General features: G+C 38.4%; 1 protein-coding gene across 4 annotated transcripts in view; it reads right to left on the bottom strand.

Annotated features, from left to right (window-relative positions):
• Ae2 (anion exchange protein Ae2) overlaps positions 1–20529 on the bottom strand; it is a 201188-nt gene that overhangs the window by 53475 nt on the left and 127184 nt on the right. For all 4 annotated transcript variants that reach the window (XM_083135766.1, XM_083135764.1, XM_083135767.1 and 1 more), the window contains 4 exons: positions 4033–4195; positions 3277–3416; positions 842–945; positions 477–655 (listed from right to left, as the gene is read on the bottom strand). In XM_083135766.1, coding sequence (XP_082991892.1) covers positions 477–655; positions 842–945; positions 3277–3416; positions 4033–4195 — 586 coding nt within the window. The remainder of the gene's footprint in view (positions 1–476; positions 656–841; positions 946–3276; positions 3417–4032; positions 4196–20529) is intronic.

Below are 20529 nucleotides of genomic sequence, written 5' to 3'. Positions count from 1 at the left end.
GTTCACAATCGCATGTTAATAAACATGCCAACAAATTTTTTAAATTATTTCACTTGCAATTCAAAGACTTGCCCACACATCTGATTTTGCAGCCTGGTTAAGTTTTAAATCTTCCACCAATACTGGTGTGTTATATGGAAACTGTCACCATGTCAGATATGACCAATTTATTGATTACAAATATAAAAATGATATTCACGTGCATTGCTTACATTTCTTTTCTTTCTAAGAAAATTCTGTCAAGAAAAAAATTAAGTAGGTCTTGCATTGAATTGGTGCTATTTTATTGAATTGGTGCTATTTTATTGAATTGGTGCAGTTGTTTGTCAGAATCACAACATTTACCAGTGTGATCCGCTAGTAAATTATTATTGCTACATGCTTTAGGAGGAGAAATTTTAAAACGCATCCATATTTTACATAAACTAAGTTTGTAGATACGCAAGATGGTATTCATATTCAAGTTTAACAATTACCTATCTGAAACTGAACCTTCCTCCCTTCGGCGGGGGCACCAAATGGTGGACTATCACTTCTGCTCCCATACAGGGCTGCCTTGGCTGACACCAAAGCCTCTGGTTCACTATCCCGTCTCTCAGTCAACTCTATTTGTTCAGAGGCTTCCTTATCTTCACGTTTGATAGATTTCACATTCCTGCAAGAATAAGCATAATATGTTCAATTTGTAATATGGGCATAGTGTTCATTATAACTAGAATATTAATCAATGAACACTGATAATAGTAACCAAGCAATTGATTTGCATCTACAGATGAAACTTTGAAAAAATCAGAAACAAATAAATGACAGAGATAGATGAATAAAAATCAGTAATACTTACAGAGGTGCTTCATCCACTCTTGACAGAAGAGGAGATGACTCTGCCACATCCGTATCATCGTTCTGACCTGTATCAACTGGTTCCTTTTCTGGACTTTTCTCGACCTTGGAAATTAATGAAATAAAAATTCTGAAGACAGACCTGATACTCTCACATCTATAACGTAGGAACCCTATTCATTCCTCTCTGTGATACCTATGATTAAATGTTGGACATAAATATTCTTAAGACTATAGAACAACATGACACACATCAAAATAGGAATGAGTTAAAGTTCCTTGTATTGGTATTGCACAAGTTTGTATTGTATTGACAGTCATAATTCATGCTACTTCATACTGCACGATATAATATTCTTGTTACTGCTCGCCAGCAGCAGTGCCAGGATTAATCATCTAGGGGTGCTGAGGGGGTGTGGAATGAAATTTAGGGGGTGCGATATTGAAAATAAAGAAAACAAGAAACATGCAATCAAATACCAATCAAATTTTAGTAGGCATCTATGATAATGAAACTGAAGAACGACTGAAACGACTTGCTCCATTTTGTTTGATTTTAGCACAACATGATGTTTGGAAATTTGAAAGGAACTTGTTCAAGGGAGGCCAATGACATACGGACAACAGAAGGAGTTTTTCCATGGAGAGGCAAGCAATGTATTTTTCTAAGGGGAGGGAATGCAAATTAGGCATATTTTTCCCGCTAATAGTGTTGCTCTGAAGGGGAAAAAAAACTGATTTGAAGTTACTATGTTCCAGAAACTCTATTGCAATAATTATCACAAATTTATGTAATTGAATATAATTATAATTTTAGATTGATATCCATTTTCCAGGGGACCTGTGGATGCAACTCATGTTAAATAACTTCCCTAACCACAACTTGATGATATCTTGAAAATAACTGAAATTTTTGTTCCAGTACAACTTTGAGAAAAGAGGAACAACAAGGGAGGAAAATAAAACTGTTTATTAACAATACCAAGAGAGAGATGAAACAAGATTCCCACTGAGCTACAGGCAAAAAGAACAAACAGACCACTTTAAGAAACAATTCTTAACCACAATGCTGACGAAAGACAACAGCCACCGATCCTTATAGATACTGTTGCCAGAACAGTAAAGTAAATGCAGCTTCTCTTTCAGAGCAGGATCAATGCTTGCCTGTTGTATACAAGAACAGCGGTCTCCCTTCAATATCTAACATTCAGCACTCGATAAGACAACATCATATGACACTCTAAGAGATAGTATTTTAGGTTGAACATGAGTTTGGTAAAGGGGTGTTGAAGGGGGTGCCCCACCCTGCTGCTTGCAACAGAAAAATATGTGTATTCATGCAATTTAAAATTTGATTTATACCGGCTAATGGTCAATAACAGAACCAGTAGTGAAACAGTTAACAACTTTAATGATCTGCATAGAGATTAGATGGGATAGTGACCATGGGTGTCCGCAGGATGTTTTCCAGGGAGGGGCAAGCAAGGTACCTTTTTCCAGGGGGGGACAAACAAGGCACATTTTCACCCATAATAGGTTTGTCTCCTCAAAAACATTGCTTCAATTTGAATTTATTATGTTCATGCAATAATTAACACACATTATTGTGACAAATGAAATTATATGTGTGAAATATATAATTTTTGGTTGATTTTCATTTTCGGGGGGGGGGGGGGCATGGCCATGATGCTGACTGCATTTAAAAGTAAGAACTCAACTACTGAAATGTAACTTCTACAAAAGATTATCAATCTTAGCAGAAACTGATGGTAAGGTGACCGCATTAACCAGGGTGGGAATAACGGGGGAATGCCAATACACTCAGTATCCTTGGCAAAAGAGGTCCATTTTTGCCAGAGACGATTTTATCTAAAATATTAATTTGGTATGAAAATGAGCTTTTTGAAGAAGAAAATAGCTAATGAAGTAATTCAATAATTTGAGTGTTCACCTGAATCATGTAACACTACGCTCTAGCACATGGGCTCTATAAGCAACACAAGAACTTGATTTGTTGTTAGAATAATGCAAATAACACAGAATAATATACATAGATAATAATGATTTTTTAAAAGTAACTGTTTCATAGTTATCAATGCTAACAAAAAAATTAAGTGAAAAGTCAGATATTTTTGAAATTCTATTTGATATTGATTCTACACAGTGATAGAAATATTTAAAATGCTTGCTAAATTTTCACTCAAGTCCCTAATCTTGATGGATTTTTAAACTAAATGTGATAACGATTTCTTACAATTACCTATTTCAAAGAGCTCCCAGGCTCTCCCAGCCTATATAAATTAATATATTGATATAATAACCCTGTGAAGGACTGTAATTGCTATAACTAAATATTTCTAATAAAATAAATTTTCAAACTTCACAATTGCTCACACAAAAACATTGGTAATATCAAGAAACAAGCATGTTCCATACCTCGCCATCGTTTCCTTCAATCACGTTTTCCAGGGCATCTGGTTCGGAGAGCCTTGGAGATGTTAACTTTCTTCGCATAGACCTAGAGTGTATGGATTTGAGTGGCATGTGAATATGTGGGTAGCTCTTCTTCCTATGAACTAAAAGAAAAATAGTTTCACAATTATGTAAGTCTATTAAACTACACGACAATTCACGTCAATGCTCTAGAAGGAATTAATTCTAAGCATATGTAATTTTTCATATTTTGGAATATCACAGTGGCTTTTCAAATGGAGAGGAAAATTTGAAAAAATGCACCCTTATGGCTACCAAAGGTCCAGTCAAGCCTTCACCAAGATGTTCTGAAACATACTGGTTTCCTTTTCATCTTCATTTAAAAAAAATCATACAAAAAATTAAATGTCAACACTTACATTTTTAAGTTTTATCGTACTCTCATTATATTTGCACACTTCATTTATGGACTAACAATAACATTAATTCTAAACATATAGTTAATTTAGTCCACGGTAGAGATAATAATAGGGAAACTGACCATCACAAGTCAGGATCATTCAGTCCTTTGTCCACAGCGTGAAGTTCAAGATTTCAAACAAGTGTCAATAAGCTGTGGACAGACTATGGTTCCAGCATTAGGATATTTTCTTCCCTTAAAAAATACCTTTGATTATAGAAGAAATAAAAATGACAAAAATAGCAATGGACATTGTGTGTACTTGCTGCTAAGGAAAAAAACTATTTTGGTATACTCACAACTATAATCCTTTTCATCGAACTGGCGCTTCTCCGGACCAGCACTGGATTCGGGCGATGCCGAGAACTTTGAGAGATCAAACTTGTCAGACTCCCCCATGGAGAAAACCTTCTCCATCTCCTCATCCAAGTCTGATCCTGTCTCGATGCCATGACTGTCTTGCTGCAATTACATTACAACATGTTGTAAGTATACATGTAAAAACACTCACATCTAGAATTAGATTTATTTCGAATTTTACACAACAATCACCAAGCTGGTGAATATAACTTTGTTGTTTAAAATGTACAAATAGTAACTACACTTTGTCTTTCTTGGGAAGCACATGCAATGTAGACCAAAACTGATACATCAGTTTCTACTAAGACTTCGAAGTTAGTGCAAAAGCTTTAATAATATTAACAAATTGGCTTTATTGGAGCAGGAGTGTTTCAGCCACAAGGGCAGCTTTTACAAAATACCCTTGCCAGGGTTGAAACTAATGGACAAACGTTATAGTACACTGATCCATGTTTGTTGGGTCCCTGGGTTAATTATCAAAGATCGATAATAATCAGGATATACTGTTGCATTTGTTTTACAACAAGGGTTAATACACACGCACAAAGAATTGAAGATGTATTTTAAAATAAATCGCTCATTGAATCATTGAACTTCTGTTTCCAGTCCACTTCATGCCCAAATAGTCCAATAGGGATTGGCTTTATGGTTTAAAATGGGATTCAAACAACCATGTGCTTCCATAGGAAATTGAACACAGGACCTCTTGATTACAAGGCAACAACGTTACCACTGTGAAACCCGGGAAGTCACATAAATCGCTCACATAAGCATTCATGCAATCAGATACTTATTTCAACAACATACAATAGATATTTATATATATTGTCGGTCACTATATATGCTTCCATTGTAAGATCTGCAGTTTTCACACAGAACCTGTCAGCATATCAATGATTCAAGGACTGGAGAAAAACATTTGGAATGTTAGTAATATTTTGAAACCAAACTGTGTGTATGCGAGAGTCAACAACCCTAACCACTCTACCAATATGTTCTCTACATTGTCACCCATGCTCTCTTCTTTTCAAGTATTGGAAAAGTAATCACAAGGCTGTTTACAGATCAAACAGAAAATTCAGATTTCAAACGGCGTGCGATTATTTGAGTATATGTTGTTACACAAACACTTTGATCAGTACTACAAAGTACATGCGTCAATTTAGGAATGTTCTGAGAAATACAAAAGTGTACTCTCTATAATGGATCTTGCAAATAGCCTACTTGAAGAAAAAATTAGCAAGTACTTTAGTCGTAAACACCTTTCTCCGAAGAAGTTCCTCACTTGCTTGTCAAGAATACAAATTGTAATGTGAGATAAGAATGAAGACTTGTTTCTTAAACAAATATTATATAGTTTCTGTGTGGTGTTTAACTTGTGAAGTTAACTTGCATGTGAATTTTCTGCCTTTAATTCTCTTACACAGTCCATTTCTTTAGGCTTCCTTAATTTATTTATATATTTCACCCATAACAGAGCTTTCGCTCCAATTACAATAGGCTGCGGTGGCTCAGTCGGTAACGCGTCTGACTACCATGCTAAAGGTCCCGGGTTCGATCCCCGGCCGGTTTAAATTCCGGGAAATTTTCTAACGGTGGAAGCGGCCCCGGCGCCCACCCAGCGTCGAATAACATGGGTACCTGGGGGAAACCCTGGGGGGTAAAGGCGGTCAGGGGCGTGATGCTGATCACATCACCCCCACTCACGACCGGATCAAGAAAGTGTGGGGCGTTACCCCCACACACCCTATACGCCTTCATGGCGTGGTGCTATGCACAGGGGAACACTTTACCTTTTTTTTTTTACATATATTTTAAACAATTAAAAAATTACAATTTCAACAATACAAAACAAAAGAAGAAAGAGAGCAAAACTACAATAATCATTTTGTAAAGAATACTAGCACAAATATTATAGTGAACATAAATCTAAAAATGATATTTACAGAGGTAGAACAAGATACATATCTATAAACAGACATTCATAACTATACACATGTATGTGTACATATATATATATATATATATATATATATATATATATATATAAACACACACACACACATATATATACAGGCATAATTGAATTTACAAACATACCCATGTACACAAAAAAAATCTATAATTATTTCATTTGTTCATGACATTCTTCGAAGGACAGACAGGAACTGCTTGAATGTCATAGCGAAATCAAAGTCTCCACCTTTTCTGACTATTTCGTTACGTTTAATACATAGTCTTAGAATGGGCGAATTCTGGTGTACTGTTCAGTTGGATTTGCAGTTATAAAAGGGCTGCCTGAACCGTAACTAGTCTCTCTTAGCATTAAAGTTTAATGTTTGGAGCAGACTTGGACTGTCGACCAGCCTATATAATAATTGATGTGATACTACTCTCCTTTCATACAAAGGTGTAACATTGAATTGTCTGAGTAGTTGTTTATATGATACCTGATTTCGAAAAAATGATCTTTTGTATTTCTTGTAATATAAGTAACGCACAAATTTCTTCTGAATTCTTTCTATCTTTTTGCTATTACATTGTGTGTAAGGTGACCAGACTACAGTTGCATATTCTAATTTGGTTCGAACAAGGCAATTACACAGGCTTGTCAGTGCTCTTTCGCTATGTATGTCTTGTGAATTTCTAATTAAGAACCCTAAGTTCTGTAAGCATCATTACAAATCTGATCAATGTGTGTTATAAAAGATAAATTTATTATTTAATGTAACTCCTAAGTAATTTATCTGATTTACTCTTTGTAATGCACGATTATTCATTGTACACTGATAAATATTAGGTTTGGTTTGCCTGGAAAAAGTTATTGCAAAGCATTTTGTGACAAAGTTTAATTTATTTTCGATGCTCCATCTTTGTGCATTTTCCAAGTCTTTTTGCAACTTAAGTGCATTGTTTGGATCTTTCATTACTTTATACAATTTTAAATCATCAGCAAAAAGTAAACATTTTGAGTATTTAAAAATTGTGGGTAGATGATTAATGTATAATAGAAAGAATAATGGTCCAAGATTGGAGCCTTGTGGTACACCGGAACAGACTTTGTAGGTGTATGACTTAGCTTGATCATATGTCACAAATTGCATTCGATTCCGTAGGTAATCATCAAGGGAATTGGATATAGTCTGTGTGAAATTGACCAGATTAGTTGAAGTTGATTTTCCAGGACAATAGCAGTGCTAGAAGGAAAATTTCACTTGGTTGAGTTTGGGGATAGGTGGGGCCAATAAGTGGGGGATGCTTATGCAAATTATCTTAGCTGAGGTGATGTTTTGCGAAAATTTTCTTAGTTGGGGGGAGGATGTATTATGAACATTTTCTTAGCAGGAGGATAGTACAGATCCTTTCGACTCTACCTACTACAACTAAAGAATCGTACAGATTCCTGTCGACAAGTGACGTCGAGCTATGCAGATGTCCCCCGACGACTGCAGGAATAATTACACAGAAACTGTTGTCTAATGGACATCAAATTCACAACACAAACGTATCAATCTTCAGGGGTATGTAATTTTGTAATGGCATCATCTGCAATACTCATTTCTATCATTAAATCTCTTGAAACTATTTATTCTCTTCTCTATACCTCCGTTTCGAAATGTCCCATCTTTTTGAGACAACCTTTATGTGACGTAGCTATGAATAATCAAGTAGATATCCTCTTGCTAAATATTTCAAGGTGGCTGAAGGTCTCGGTCTCGTCCTGACAAGTCTCAAGTCTCGAAAGGTCTGTTCTTCTTCTCGTCTCGATTCCTACAGCCAAGTTTCGGTTTCATCCTAATAGCGAGTAATTACACAAAAAATACTACAGCACTGTATATTGAGCTTCAAATCGAGGAGAGAAAATAACGTATAGGGATTTTAGAATTTCCTAGGAATGGGATTTGGGGGGGGGGGGGTAATATGGTTATGGGCCATTCCACGAAAAGTGGTCCTACTCCTTGTTCATAAAATTAATTAATACGAAAATTATTATTGTTTATAATTGCATTAAGATTTAGATGTTTGTGAATACATATAATTTGCACATTTCACCAATGAAAGCTACTAGCATTTGCAGCCTGTATTCTTCACAGACAAATGAAGTCAAAATTTGCTACATTTTTAGAGTCACACACGTAACGCAGTTTAATTTGTTAGTAGACACCATAAAGTTCTTCATAATTCTATTAAATCAGTTCACTATGAATATTTTAATCCAATCTCTTGTCTATAACCTTAAATTTTGTGTGTCGCAAAAAATGTCGCACACGTAACGCTGGAATGGCCCTTTATTCTTAATAGACATTAGCACTCAGAAAAATACCTACAAATTGACAGCGCTAGTTAAGATTAATGCACAATGGCCAGAGACAATGACTAGAGAAAAAAGTTGACGTGTGTCTTTACCTCAGCCCTAATAGGAAAGTTTATTTTTTAAAATCCTGCTTCCACTCTTGGCGGTCGAAAGTCGTTAGTATATTTAGTATTTCGTATCCTCGTCCCTCCTCGTTAGAAACAAAAAAAGGGGGCGGGGCAAAAAAATATCTTGGGAAGAAGAAACAATCTATAGGTGACTGCCCCCCAGTCCCCCCACAATGCACCACACGGACTCCTTCCGACATCGTGGGATGTCCTTGGAGGATTTTCGCACGCAAGCCGGTCGATTAAAGACAGACTGATGTCCCTGACCAGTACACAACTACACCAATGCAGCATGCTATCCCCTATCTGAAGGCTTTCCACCCCAGTCTTGTACTATTGTCTCCACTGTAAGACATTTACCAGGACAAATTAAAGCGCATCAACGGATTAGCTAATAACAGTCACTTGTATTATACAACGTGATTCGTAAGTTCGTGAAACATTTTAGAAATTCACCAGATAAACTATGCAAATGATAGTGGTAATTCTCATGCCGATAGAATTACCATTGTCAGTTGTACATTTATCTGTAATAAAGTTCTAAAATGTTTCACAGACTTATGATTTACACTACACACATACGCACAAATAACCGCGCGACGAGTGTAACATAAGCGTCAACACGGTGGGGCAAGGGGGGGAATTGCCCCCGCTAATCATGGACGTCCGCAGATTTATTCCAGGGAGGGACAAGCAAGTTACTTTTTCCAGGAGGGTAAACGAGGCATATTCCCCTCTAAAAAAAAAAACTTGAGTTTGAAATTATCATATTCCCTCATCCGCATTATAATAATTAATGTAAATTACTGTGACTGAAATCAAATTATATGTACCTTTAGATTGACCTTCATTTTCCCGCGGGAGGTGGGGTCATCCTTGTCCCCCTCCCCTCCGAACTTCCATGCCCTGTATACCTTCACCTAGAAATTTAGTGTAGAGGAATCTTATCGCTGTTATTAAACGATATTATACTCAAAGAAAATTAAGCATTTTCAAGCCTATGATAGTTAGAAGCAACTACAGCAGATGAGTGTGCATTATCTTCTACGTAATTGAACTTCAATTCGCTTAAATTATAGTAAGGGGATTTTCATGCACACACTAGCCCCGTCTAGTTAGCTGCACTTTTTGACTTGCTTTGACTCTCTTTGCACGCACGGTGCAACACCGAGTCGTCTAGTTCGTTGATTTGGAGTCAAGTAGTGCATTTGGTGTCTGCACTACCTTTCGGACCGGTGTATGGTCACGTGGTGCGTGCTAACTAATCAAATGACCATTCAAAGCAGCAGACAGGCATTTGTTGAATCTTCTGAACTTGAACACCGCTTTCCGTCTAGTTGGTTGAACGTCATTTCCTTGCACCACCTTGACACTGGATACACCTGCACTGCACCGAGTGTCCAAAAGTGCAGCCAACTAGAAGGGGCTACTATATACGCCCCTGTTTCGTACCCATCAATACAGTAAAACAGTGAGATGGAATGAGATATTTCCTTCCCCACTGAACTTTCATCAAGATTTTTGTCAGAGACTGCAACTTGACATAAATATTGGGGTTTGAGATTAACACATTTTTTTTTATGTAATATTATTTTGGGGGGAGGGAGAAAGTGCCTTGCCTAAGTCGGCGTCTATGTTCTTGCCCCCCTAATCAGAGCGTCTGCGCACGCCTATGGAGTGTAATTATTTAAGTATTACGCATATGAATGTATTTTAATCATTCTAGAGGAGAAGATTTAGTCAGCACGACGCTCAGGTCGCCTTTACTGTCCCGAATTACCCCCCCCCCCGGTACCCATTGATTTCAGACTGGGCGAATCCCAAAGCTGATGGATGATTCAGAACAATGTTGGAAAAAGTCCCAGTCCGAGAATCAAAGCCGGGTCTCCTGCTTGCGGTCAGACGCCCTAAAGACGATCAACCCGCTCCACGTGTTTATGTAAACAACGTTACTAAGCTTTCTTTCCCTAAAGCATCCTTTAGTTTAGTACATTAATAATACAACGTATGCGAGAGAAATCCCTCAAAGCGTGTAAAATTGCAGTAGGTGGTTCCACACATACATAAACACACACAATTTATATGTTTAACACACACACACTGGAAGAATTGTAATAATATCCAACATCTTAGAGCTTCGGATGTATTTTTACAAGTAGGGCCGTACGAAGACGAGCACTGACGAAGAGAGACCGAGAACGAGATTTGCAGTCCTGCAGTAAACTTACATGGACTTAAAACTGCAAACTCGTGTTTCCTAAACACTTACAGTGAACTTACATCCTACTTGAAGTGTTAGACAAGTATTGCAAGATAAAAAAAAAAAATCTAGTGCATATTTGCATTTAATTACGTGCTATCTGGGACGTTATGAGATACTAGTCTTGTTCGTCAACTTTGTTAAACTCTACTTCAAGACATTTTAAATTTTCACCTAAACGCACGGCCATGAATTAGGCGGGTGGCAGAAGTTCGCGCTGTTGCCACGTCGGAGAACAAGCCCGTATGTTCGGAGGTTTAAGGTAATGAAAGATCTCGTTGTAGAGTTGTAGTTTGTCTTTGTAATTCATTGATAAAAACTGACAGTGACCCGTAGAGAGGTCGGGAAAGGAGACAACGCAGCCCGGTTGATGTTGCCACACAGATGCGGGGGAACCAGCAACTTTTGTCCCGCTCTCGCTTTGCTTTTCCCATATGTGGCACCAGCGCAATTCTGCCAGCCGCCTATTTTTATGATCGCACGTTTATATCGGAACTGCCTTACTATGCGACTTCTGCAAGAGCTGTGAATCAGTGCTGAGTGGTTGCATATAGCTACGTATAACAGGATGAAAGGTTGTTTCTCGCGTCGAAATGAGTACTCCTAAAAAATGCTAACAAAGGTTGTGTGTGTTCCTCTATAAGATGTGAAAGAAGCAATGCAAAGTAATAAACGTGAAAATAACTAAGTTGTTTAATTTTTGTTTTGAATTTTTCGAGGTTATAGAGACGAGATAGGCATTTGTAATTCGAGACGAGAACAATTCGGAAAGCCTCGTTCACGAAGCCAGACGAAATTGTGCCATTACATTACACACCAAATGTCATTCTGCAGTTGAATGATAGTTTACAGGTCTTCTCTAAAATCTTGATATTCACATTACACGTATAACTTCAGTTTTACAGATTTCAGGATATAGTAAGTTACTATTGTTCGTCGATTTACGATTTATTCGTTCCTAATGTTCATGTTGTGTTTCAAACTCAAACTGTGCTGCCATCTGTTGTCTATGAGATTAATGTTTTCATATTTGCCCATTTTTCATGTTGTTACTAGTAGTTCAAGTCAGCAAACAGGAGAATTCTAATGGTGTAAGTCTGCAGATATGCAACAGAGAGCGGTACGATTGATCCTTGTGCTTACAGGTAATAAAGTCTAATTGCCTCCAACCCGTTAGGCAACTGGTTTAAATGGCTTCAAGGCAACTTGGCCTTCAGAGTCTTTAAACATGATGTAATGTACGAACGTCGGACCAGACATCTCTTTTTTGCTGAATAACTGATCGAAAGAGTGGGATTGGTGAACCAGGGATCATTTCTGATTGACAAAAAGCGTGGTGTTAACCAATCAGGCAGAGGGCCATATAACGTGACCGAGGCAAGCTGAAATGAAGTTGTCTTTTACTACCGAATGGGGAGGATCTGGTTAATGCCGGACACACAATGAACACCCATGCCGGGATTCGAACCAGAGACCTGTGGCGTCGTAGTGCGCTGTGCTAACGACTCCGCCACCAGCTGCAATTTGAAAGTGAGTTCTCACTTGCACATTATGCTCAGCTAAATAGGAACTAATCCACAGCTTAAAGTGGGATCCAAACCACTATTCAAAGTGCTCTAGCAGGGATCGAACCCTGGACCTTTTGGTTACAAGATTACAGCGTTGCCTCGAGTAGACCCTCCTCTCTTCTTCCCCGCAGCAGAAATATAGCTGGTTAGGACAGATTTGAACAAAAGACGATCAACTTCAGTCTTCTCGCCGCTCTGCCTACTTCACTGCCGTTAATATTAGAAATTTTCGGCAATTAGCAAGGCATGGCAAGGTCCGGGGTGTATGGAGGGTACGGGGTGGAAACTACCACTCCCGATTTCAATTTTAATAACAGTATGATCACAACAAACAAGCTATTATGTTAGTTAATGATAACCTTGTTATTCGACATCTGCTGTGTTGGGATATTTCTTTCTTGCACGCCTTGTAAATTGTAGACAAGGTTTTCGCCCACATTGCCAAAACAAATTCTATGATTTTTTTTCAAGTTTCCGAACCAGGTTGTAATAGTATAACATGGAATGGGAGGGGGGAGTATTTCAGTAGTTCGAATCTTATCTGAAGCTGTAATTACTCTGTAAATTACATTGTATGAGTGAACCTAAACATTTCTATTTGTTTACATAAGGTCGTTACACACATCTAAAAGGTACGTTTCCCTAGAAGTGTCGCCAGACGCAGGCCACTGCGGCCACGCACGCTGCCAAATGGCCTTGTTACACCTCCTAATGTTTCACTTTACGACTGGCCGCAGGGTGCGAAATCCTGGGGGGGAAGGGGGGATTTCCCCTCACCAACAATCTTGGCCACACAAAATCCCCACCACCAAAAATTTCCGGGGGAGAGAGATTTTAATTATAAACAAAAGATAAGCAATTACTTTTATTTTCAAATATACTAATAATAATATCCTAAGCACACACAAATTATAGTGTAGTTGTGAGTATTGAATGCATTCTCTCTCAAGAGATCATTAACAAATCTACATCAATACGCACAATAAAAGTAAAACAAGAATGCAAAACAATTATAACTATGAAATCTAATTGATTTATATTAACATAAAGCACAAACTAAACAAAAACTTGCACATAATAAAACCACTTCAACTATTTCATAATTTATTAACATATTTATAACCAGTTGGTAAAGAAATTAGCTTATTTGCAATATCTGATATGTATAAAAGTAACAAATTAATTTCCTTTATGTAATTAATAATAGTATTATTATTAGCTATTAATAATAATATAGTTTTAATTGAGTAATTTATTTTTAATTTTATTAACATTACAAATATAATATACACATGTTTGTGGGGGAGGGGGTTTGATTTCGCACCCTGACTGGAAGTTGCTACTGAAACAATAAGAGATGTGTCGAGACCATTCGGCTATGTGCGAGGCCACAATCGCCTGCATCGGGAGACAGCTCTGGGAAAACGTACCTTTAAAGGGGTGTAGCGACCTTACGTTGAGTACAAAGATGAGTGATGATTAGCTGAAATTGTTGAAAGGACCCCACGAAACGAACACCCTGGCTAGCATTCGATCTCAGAACATTCGGCGGTGAAATCGCGACAAGAACAACAGAAAAAAAAGAACGAACTTTGCAAACATAGTCAACACGAGAAACTCGCGTGATACGGTAATACAGAAACTTCTCATATATCGCAGAAGATGGTTACCAAAAAAAAATGAGTCGGGAGGGGCACGATACATAAAAATATTTCATTATTACAATTTGTAATCGTAATTGGTAATCAGACTTCTTTGCCGTTTTCAATTCAAAATGTTGATTTTTCTCAAAATTTCTGGAGGGGATCTAGCCACGTTAGTTCCCCCCCTTGCGTACGCATGTGGACACTTAATTGGACATGAAGTCTTCACGACCAACAGGGACATCAATCAGCGCACTCAATTCCTCCCTGCTCATTTCTAAATTACAGGCAATTTTGCTTGCTTCGAAATACACCGGACGTGCAATGAAGGTCGACAAAAATGACTTTAATAGCCCTAATAACGATAAATATGTATTCTCGTTGAACATGAAAATCACTTTGTAAGTGCCCCCTGTATCAACTTCGTCCAATCAGCATCAGCCTACAGAGGTTGAAAAACAACATAAAATGAAATACAAAACTTTCTTCTGTCAGTGAGATTAACTAATAAACGTCGTGCAAAGAATTTTGAGATTGTTCCAGATGGGAGATTTCCAGGGGCGGCTATAGATAAAATTTTCACCCGGGCGAGGTGGATATTCGACGTTCGTCCCCCTTTCTCCAATAAAAAACATGACCATGTTACGTATTTATGTTTTCAATAAAAAATAATAGCTTTATTTTTTAAAATACTTTAAGTATTACTGTTAGAGAACAGCAAGCAGGTATGTGGGTGTATTTATTAAATACCTACACAATATCATCAAAATGACAGTAATCTCAGCTTAAATTGCTACAGGATTTTGCGATATACTTATTACGTTATGTATTAATTCTTGTCAACAATAAATCCAACTCATTTAAAACAGCCACGCACCCGGTTAAGGCACATAGTGGTTCGAATCCCACTTAACTGTAGGCCCAGTCCTGAATCCTGATTATACTTCTGTGCATAAAGTGGACTTTAAACTCAAACAACTAGCCAAGATTGTGTAATTAAAATAAGGTTTTGGCTAATCAAGGGGCGTCCCCCGACTGAAGCTCCCTGCGCCCTTAAGCCGCCCCTGGAAATGTCAATATATATCGAGAAATTGTACATCGTATTTGATGTGCCCAGCTAAAACACCAGGTAATGTGTTGATCACGTTTCTTCGTTCGCATGCCTTGCCGCTGGTCATTACAATTTCAACAGGTCTATCATGAGACTACGAAATATATCGACCGCCTGCCTTTCTATTGCCTTGTTCGTTTTCTGCGATCCTCCGTCCGCTATAATGATAGCCTGTCTCCCGAGGCGAGCGCGGCAACTGGTGCTTTTCGCCGTCCAATGATGCACGGTTTTGTGACGTCTGCCGTGCCTCTCCTGAGAGCGGAATTTCATAACGAGAAATCGGCGAAATTCCATTTCGTAATATCGCTTGGCGACCTTGAGTTCAGGCCACAGGCGTGCGGGTGACTCATCGATACGGAGGACTTAATATGCCTGCCTCAACACGCGGTTTTCTCCACAGACGTCCGAGCAGTTTGTATTCGATTTCTGCTCTCTAGATTGAACAGATCAAACGCGAGGCGGGAGTGCGTTCGCCTATAAGGACACCCACCTACGTCATGTGCAAAAATTTTCCATCACGGCCCTTTCCCAATCCTGACTGGGTCCACTGGCGTACGCACGGTGGAGCTGATGGGGCTGCAGCCCCCTCTGAAATTTTGACAAAACCAATGTTTTCAAATGGAAACTCTGGAAACCAAAGTCATAAATGCAAATCTTCTGATATGGCCTTCGATAACCATTTTTGTCTTTGAACAACTTTTAAAAAACTCAAACTCTAAAAAACCATGTAATGTCGACCTTTGAGATTCCGGACCCCTCCGAAAAAAATCTCCGTGCGCTAGTGCTTTTTTTTCTGTAAAATGAACCAATTTTTGCAAATACGTGTTCTTCCCTTTCATGAAAATGCATATGCTTTAATATACACTTGACAATGTTTGGGCAAATTTGACCAAATGCATTTAGTGTGATTTTACTTTCAAATTCATACACCCACGCTAGAATAATTATTCGGACACCCGTCCATTTCTTCAGCTCTGACCCGTGTCTGGTTTCATAACAAAATGAAATGTGTGCAGCTCCCGTTGATGAAATATGACTTATGAAGATAAAAAAAATCATTAAAAATCACTATTGTCATCGACAGATGAACAGATACGGCCGTCTACATTCTCAGCGTGCAAATTTGCCTCAACGTAATTATTCGGACAACAGTTGGTAGCCATGTAATAAAATTACTATCGATAAGATAAAGATGACAGCGGAATTGCATGAAAGACTCGTGTAGGGTAATCTCACAGGGCTTGTATAAATCACGATATTGGGTCAGAGAGGAAACGACGCCTGTAAGCAGCGACAATTAATTGTCTTCCACCTCAAGAAGGGGAAAGCTTTGGACAAGTTGCGAAAATTCTGTCGAAATTTTTGCACGTACCTAGGATATTTGTTTCGGGAGGGACTGGAATTGTACAGGTGGATAGTACATAGATGCTTTTTAGGCGGGGTGGCATACATAGTATGATATTTCCTATTTTTAGAACTTTCCAAAATGGCAATAGTGGGTCATTTTAAGAGAGGTATGCATTTACTACCCCTGAGATAGGTAAGGCAATATAATTCGAATGGTGAAATTGTAGCGTGAAAACATGGACGAGAGGTGTCATAAAACAGGGAAAAGCATCAACCCATGTCCTCCCTTTACTTTCAGCACTGATGCCTCGCTGAGAAAAAAATCCTGTGAGCGGCCTTTCTTTGCGGAATACAGTACTATTCGAATACATTCTGAGAAGCGAATGTAAACAATAAGCACCAAGCTTTACAGTGTACAATACACCATACCATGACACTGTAGGTGCCTGTCAGTGACGTGCACTGAGGAGTAGCTAGTCTAGCAGAGATAGATCAATCAATCTCGCATCTCGAATTACAATATTTATTGTCTTGATAAAGCCACAGTTCATATGCAACACTTTCTTTAAACATCATATCTAGCTTAATAATCAACTTTAAAAAAAACACTTTCACTTGCAACATGTGGATAAATTCATACTCTATTGATTACCAGCCTTTTTCCTCAGTAACATTGCCCATTCGGACGATAGGCCTATTGAAATAAATGCCCAACTAGTGCGAAATTGTCCCTCGTTCCCTTAACCAAATGTGACAAAAAAGCGACACTAAGTAACAAAAATGAAATCAAATCGTTGATTGATTGCTTTGGTTTATTTTACTTCGCTTTTCCGCCACTTTTGGCTAATCGCGAAGATGATACGATAAAATTGATGAAGGGACACACACAAAGAATACCCATGGTCAAGCCGAGATTCGAACCCAGGATCTCTGGCTTAGTAATCAAATCAAATAGTTTATTTTCGAATGTGGGTGGGGGTTACGTGTACTTTTTTTTAGTACCCATTCATCATTTTGCAATCTTTTCCTGTTATTGACATTCTTTTTTTTTAGGAATACTGTGCCTTAAAGGGGGAGGGGTGTGACCCACACCAACCCCCCTTGAGCACGCCACTGACTGCTACCCCAAGTGTCGACGTTACCGCAAGTGCCTGTGTTCCTGTTCGTCCGTTCAGTGTGTGTGTGTGGGGGGGGGGCATTGGCGAGTTTGATTTTTTTCCGTTACTCTGAATTGTTGCAATAATGCAATTGTACGTCTAGCTCTACATGCATGTCACATCTAATACTCCGGCCACATTCCGGATCCTCTCTTTTCTTCCAATTTTCGGATCTGTCCCCCCCCCCCCCTAATCCCCTAGGTACAGGCCTGGACCTGCTCTTGCTATTACAGTTCCTATTTCAAAATTCGAATGTCACATGACCATACCAGACACTTTTAAATTAACCGTTAATTGCAGTAAATATTCCTGGCAATTGGATACGCAAGAAGCAGCCTTGTGTTGGATCAACCTTGCTGATAAGCGTGCAGTTATTATTGGCTCAGTACGGGCGTCAGCTAGCTACGAGACACACAGTTGCCAGAACAAACTGGTTGGTGCGAAGATACATTAATTCCCGCTCTTTAATGCGGAGAGGCGTCCATGACCCAGAATTGACGCCTGTTGTGATCGGAGATCGTCGTAACTTTCCAGCGAATTCTAGCTTCTTAGAATCAGACAGTGTTGAATTCAGCCGCTTTCCTCCGGGGCAGAATCAAACTTCACGGAAGTAATGTCGTAGGCATGAAATTATAATCTTAATAATAAAGATAAATACTAATATTTTAAATTTCCTCTTTCCTCTAATACTTAATAAAATTAAGTGTAAATTTAGATAAGACTGCACCAGCACGTCACTACCATTCCACAGTAAACTGTTGACTAACTGTTAAAATAGTATCTGCAAGAAGTTGAAATTTCTCACAATAGAAGCTTACATGAAAAACTCAATATGCTGACCAAGGCAGTAATTTATTTTATTATAAAACATAAACTAAACGTAACGTTTCAACCTTCTAGCAAGGTCTTCTTCAGACTCTGCACCAAGTATAAATGTAACAAGGTACAAAAACAGGACGATATATATACACAAACATTGCTCCCCTCCAGACTATTACAAACTTGTTCTGGAACATGAAGAAGACCTTGCTAGAAGGTTGAAACGTTACGTTTAGTTTATGTTTTATAATAAAATAAATTACTGCCTTGGTCAGCATATTGAGTTTTTCATATCATAGAAACAAGGCTTAATGGTGTTACATTACACCAGCAATGCCGCTCTAAACGTGTCGATTGTTGAGTTTCAAAGTGGACGATAATATACATCTGTTCAGGATTTTGACCTAGTTGTAGAAGATTGAATCTGTGCTTATTTTTAAGACAAAACAGAAAAAGTACGTTCTAAGTTAAATTAAAGTGAAAATGGTTGCCAAATTTCTTAGCTCTTGTCCAAATGTCGCTACATTGACATTTTCGGGGGTTCCATTTCTGGAGGGGATTTCCCTCCCCTGAATCCATCACTGGGATCAGGCGAATAGATTAACTCAGGAAGGCAACGGATGACTGCTCCTTTCTCACTCTGTGTGACTCGTACCTCGCCTTCTTTATCTGCCTCTTTCTCCCTCTCTCCTCCTCTGCCCCTTTCTCAGATTGATTGATTGATTTGGTTATTTTACTTCGCTTTTCTGCCACTTTTGTCTAATCGCGAAGATGAGCGATGATATGATGACATTGATGAAGGGACACTCACAAAGGACACACATGCCAAAAAAAACCTGGTGTTATAGAACGCTATGATAACCACTCCACCACGGAGGTCGTCCATCTTCCACAGAGAAAAGCAGTGAAACAACATGGCAACAGTACTCTTGAAGTTGTTCCCGAACTACTTAGGGCACACCCCTTTATGTCCATATCCTAATCTCCTGTACACTATCACACTTCGCAACAAGAGATAAAGTCCAAAGTAATAAATTTAATATCTCGGGATATTTTATGCCGCATTGTTACTTCTTCAGGTTAACATTTTTTTTCTTCCCGGAAATGTCATACAATCTAAGCATCACGTAACTTGCATTGAGAAAATACAGTTTTTCAGTGAATGGAACGGAAAAACGCAAGGAGATTCATGAAAATTTGACTGACTCCTTGGATAAGTATCCCTGACTGTATAACAGTGTTACTCTGTGGCGGTGATTATGGGGGGGGGGGGGGGGGGCGAGGTTTTATTTTTTTGCCACTTTTGCCCCGCACTATGCTAAACCTTATCTACGAAGGGAAAGTAAACTGTCCTTGCCCCCCCCTCCCAGTTTTGGAACCCAATCGCCGGCACTGATGTTACTGAAAAGTTTGTGAATTATATAGTCACGAATTAATTTCAAAAACATATTTAAACTGATAATGTGCTGATTTCACGTTATTTGCCAATATAGTTCCTACTTATACTATAGGCTACTGTGAAAGAATTTGTCTTATATTTTAAGGCCTATACTGCCCGACCGCGAAAGAAAAGACTAGCACGAGGGGACGAATCTATACACACGATAGGGAATAGTATGTGTGAAACGCCATGTTTTTTCAGCAGCAGACGATTTTCACGGAACCTGCTTCTCTTATCCATCACACACATTTTACCCGCCGCAACCGAATTACGCACACTGTAGATCCAGAATTGCGCACAAATCTCACTGACCTGTTTTGCGCACAGATTTTGATCCAACGTTGCCACTTTGATAGCTTTAAAGTCTGTGCGCAAAACTGTTTTTTTCTTTGGCCAAGAAGAGAGAAATTAGAAATAGTAAATCTCTTAGGGATTAAATAAAAAATATAATTTTACCAGTAAATGTAGCAAGTCAAGATACAATTTTCATACCAATTTACATAATACAGTAAGTCACTATTGATGTTTTCAAGATACAATTTTCATACCAATTTACTCAAACTCAAAAGTTAGGTTAAGTTAGGGTAATGACTGCACAACAAACACTTCTGTCAATCGAAGCTCGTGACCTTCGGTATAAATACGGAGAAACCCCGACCATTACATTC

Source organism: Lepisma saccharinum, chromosome 14 (assembly GCF_977018435.1).
Source record: "Lepisma saccharinum chromosome 14, izLepSacc3.1, whole genome shotgun sequence".
Lineage (NCBI taxonomy): Eukaryota > Metazoa > Arthropoda > Insecta > Zygentoma > Lepismatidae > Lepisma > Lepisma saccharinum.
This window is presented reverse-complemented; position numbering and strand designations above follow the sequence as displayed.